The 3275-nt window shown below is 32.9% G+C and overlaps 1 protein-coding gene across 4 annotated transcripts in view; it reads left to right on the top strand.

The window, feature by feature from the left end:
* The window catches only part of LOC100177807, a 13368-nt gene extending 11465 nt beyond the window's left edge, over positions 1-1903 (top strand). For all 4 annotated transcript variants that reach the window (XM_018811377.2, XM_026833638.1, XM_018811378.2 and 1 more), the window contains 3 exons: positions 323-425; positions 745-828; positions 1295-1903. In XM_018811377.2, coding sequence (XP_018666922.1) covers positions 323-425; positions 745-828; positions 1295-1356 — 249 coding nt within the window. In that variant the 3' untranslated portion in view covers positions 1357-1903. The remainder of the gene's footprint in view (positions 1-322; positions 426-744; positions 829-1294) is intronic.
* The last annotated feature ends 1372 nt before the right edge of the window (positions 1904-3275 follow it).

Here is a 3275-nt window from a genome sequence, read left to right on the forward strand (position 1 = left end):
GACCACTGGGTTGGAGCAATTGCCGTTAAGTGTCTTGCCCAAGGACAAATACGCCAACAGTGGTAGCAGCGTCGAGCCTTGAACCCACTACCTCTGGGTTACAGGCAGGCGCGCTAACCACTATACCACGGCGCCGGTTATAATGAATGTTGTTGCCCTGCCATGCGATGATAAATAAGTTTCATTCATTCGTTCTTTCATTCATAATTTTGTTGCCAATTAATCATAAATAAAAAGAATTAAACAAGTTAGAGCTATTCATATTTTCCCCAAAAATTTCCCACCATCAATCTCCTATTCAATTATTCCCATCCCCCTTCAGGCGCTTCCACGTCGTAACAAACCACTAATGGTGGCAGAAGATGAGGACGGATATCTTAAACCTCCAACTTTAGATGCTACGATGACGGACACCAAAGATAAAGGTTGGTGCATATTTTGTAAGACATCATGGCACAGTTCAGTGTATGTGTCCTAGCTCTTTGAGGAATACCATTTATTTGCTTGTATCCAGTGGTTGTTTAAAATGAAAACTATATTGAACAAAATCGAAATGAAATGTTTACAAAGTTGGTTATGTAGTAAATCTTAGGTGGGTATGAGAAAACACACCCATGTTATAATGACTGTCCTTTTCTGTGTTACTCCTTTAAAGTGACCTCTATGCTGTGTATGCTGTGTGAGGATTATTGAGTAACAATTGTACTTACTCATAAAGACAATTGGTCATTATATTTCTTTCAGAAATGAAAGACACAAACCCTCAGGAAAATTACGAGTTGTACGATAAAAGGCAGACGATTCAAATTAACGACACACTCGCAGAAGGTTAATGTTGTATACATACATGTTTTGTAAATGTGTTTTTTTCTATTAATCTTGCTTAGCAGAATCTATGTATCTTTATAATATATATTGTTGGTGCCGAGCATTATATTTGTATTTTGGCTCTTCCGGCAAGAATTTTGCTGACCAATGTTTCGACGTTGCATCTACTCAAATCATTGAGTGTCATTCACCCTGATGAAAACAACCTAAATATGATGTTGAAATGCCAGACAGCAACATTCTTGCCAGATTGCCCAGAATATGTTTATTTGTTAGTAATCACTGAGTTAGAGCAATTTCTTTTAATTGTTATGTGCAAGTAAACATATTCCTACAATGGTTGCGGTGCCGAGCCTCGAACCTGTATTTTCTAGGTTAGAGGCAGGTACACTAACTACTGTGACATTGTGCAAGAAAATTAGAATGAGTATTATTGACTATTTTAGGTAACTTTCTCTATTTCCAGTTGGCGAATATGAAACAACAGAAGCAACAACTGACAACAACATACAGGATGAAAAGTTGTAATAACAAACATCTACAAACTTTTCGACTTTATTTTCTAATATTTGCCGCACAAGTTTTAACGAAACAACAGCTCAACGTTGTCACCATTGTGGGCATGTGTTTGTTCAAGACACCTAACGACAATTACTCCAACCCAGGGGTCACTGATTTAGTTGAAATTACAACTGATTCGTAATAAAATGAATAACTTACAAAGTTACATGTGTGGTTATTCATGTGCAGGCGTGAGGTGTAAAAAACAGAACACCTGTGTCATTTTTTTTTATTTCTGGTACAAAGGAATTTTATTTTTTTGTCATGTAAAAAATATTTTTATTTTTTTTATGTATATGGCTACACAAGATTTTATATTTTTTACTCAAGAAGTTTCACTTCCTAAAGTATTTCATTTTCCTTATGTATTTGGGTTTATGAGATTTTGTCCAAACGTACATAAAAAAAAAGAAATATTTTGTGTACATGCATGCATGACTAAATATCATGTATCAGAATACATGTTTGTTTTGTCTCATGTTGCATATACATAATTAAATAAATCGAACAAAGCTATACCTGTGGAAATTTGTATAGAGGCATGAGGTGTATAAAACAGAACACCCATTACATTTTGTCTTGGGTACAACAATTTTTCCTACATTTGGTATGACATTATCATCTGCATCAATCTATTTACATTCTGTTTGGAAATTTTTTTTCTACAGCACATTTGTTTTTCACATTTATTTTTAGGCAACCCCCTACATTTGTTCTCCCCCATGCTTATCTCGCGCCAATTCCCTAAACATCTGGTCTTTACTCCTGTCCGGAACATTTTTTGCAGAGAGTTTCCTATTGTCTACCTCTACCACAATCCATTTACACTGTTTCGAAAATTTTTTTGTATTACATATTTCCTGCCTAAATTTGTTATCTCAGACCACCCCCATAAATATCATGCCTTTCTTTCCTGTCTAAAACCCCTTTCTTTTCAGCACAACAAATTTTTACACCAATGGTGATCATGTTTATAACAAAAACAACTCAACAAATTAAGCATGCCGACATTTACCCAAGCAACATGTGAACCTCAGCATATACACAAAGCACCACTTAGCTTTAAAAAGGAAATAAAAATAAGAAACAGTTTTCTCCTTTAACATTTCACTAAAAACATCGGACTTTTTACTTTCAAACACATCAGAATCGATATATTTTATTGGCTAGTTGGGGTTTAGGAAACTGTATTATTATCATCATATTTTCCTAATAACAAGTGGTGAAGGCACTTTGTTGAACAATATGCTAATTCATGTCAATTCAAGGTGACAATGTAGGGGGTGGGGCTGATGAAAAACTAAACGAAGATGGAACGTTGGTGTTGTCGAATCTGTATCCTCCAGTTTTCTCAATCTTTTTCGACTCTGGAATTTTAAATTTAAATTAGAGAAAAAATTTAAAATCGCCTGTATTTGTATACATATGAAAAAATAAAATATCCCAAAAAATGAAAACAGATAAAAACCTTGTTCACCCATATACATGAGAAAAAATATTCTTGTGCACCAATGTGTGAAAAAAATAAAAAAAATAATTTTAAATAAAAAAAGAAAAATCTTGTGTACCCAGGAGTATAAAAAATAAATAAAAAACTTTTTTACCTAAAAAAAAATCTTGTGTGCCATGCATAAGAAAAAATAAAAACATAAAAAAAATCTTGTGTAACTGTATACATGAGAAAAAATAAAAACATTTTGTGTACCATTTTACACAGAAAAAAAAGAAAAAAAATTGTATTTCATAAAATAATAATCTCGGGTACCCATGTGTGTAAAAAAATTAAAAAAATTATTTCACATAAAAAAAATAAAAAATTTTGTGTACCCATATACATGGAAAAATAATTTTATTACATGAAAAAAATAAATTCGTGTACTAATGTG

Source organism: Ciona intestinalis, chromosome 3 (assembly GCF_000224145.3).
Source record: "Ciona intestinalis chromosome 3, KH, whole genome shotgun sequence".
NCBI lineage: Eukaryota > Metazoa > Chordata > Ascidiacea > Phlebobranchia > Cionidae > Ciona > Ciona intestinalis.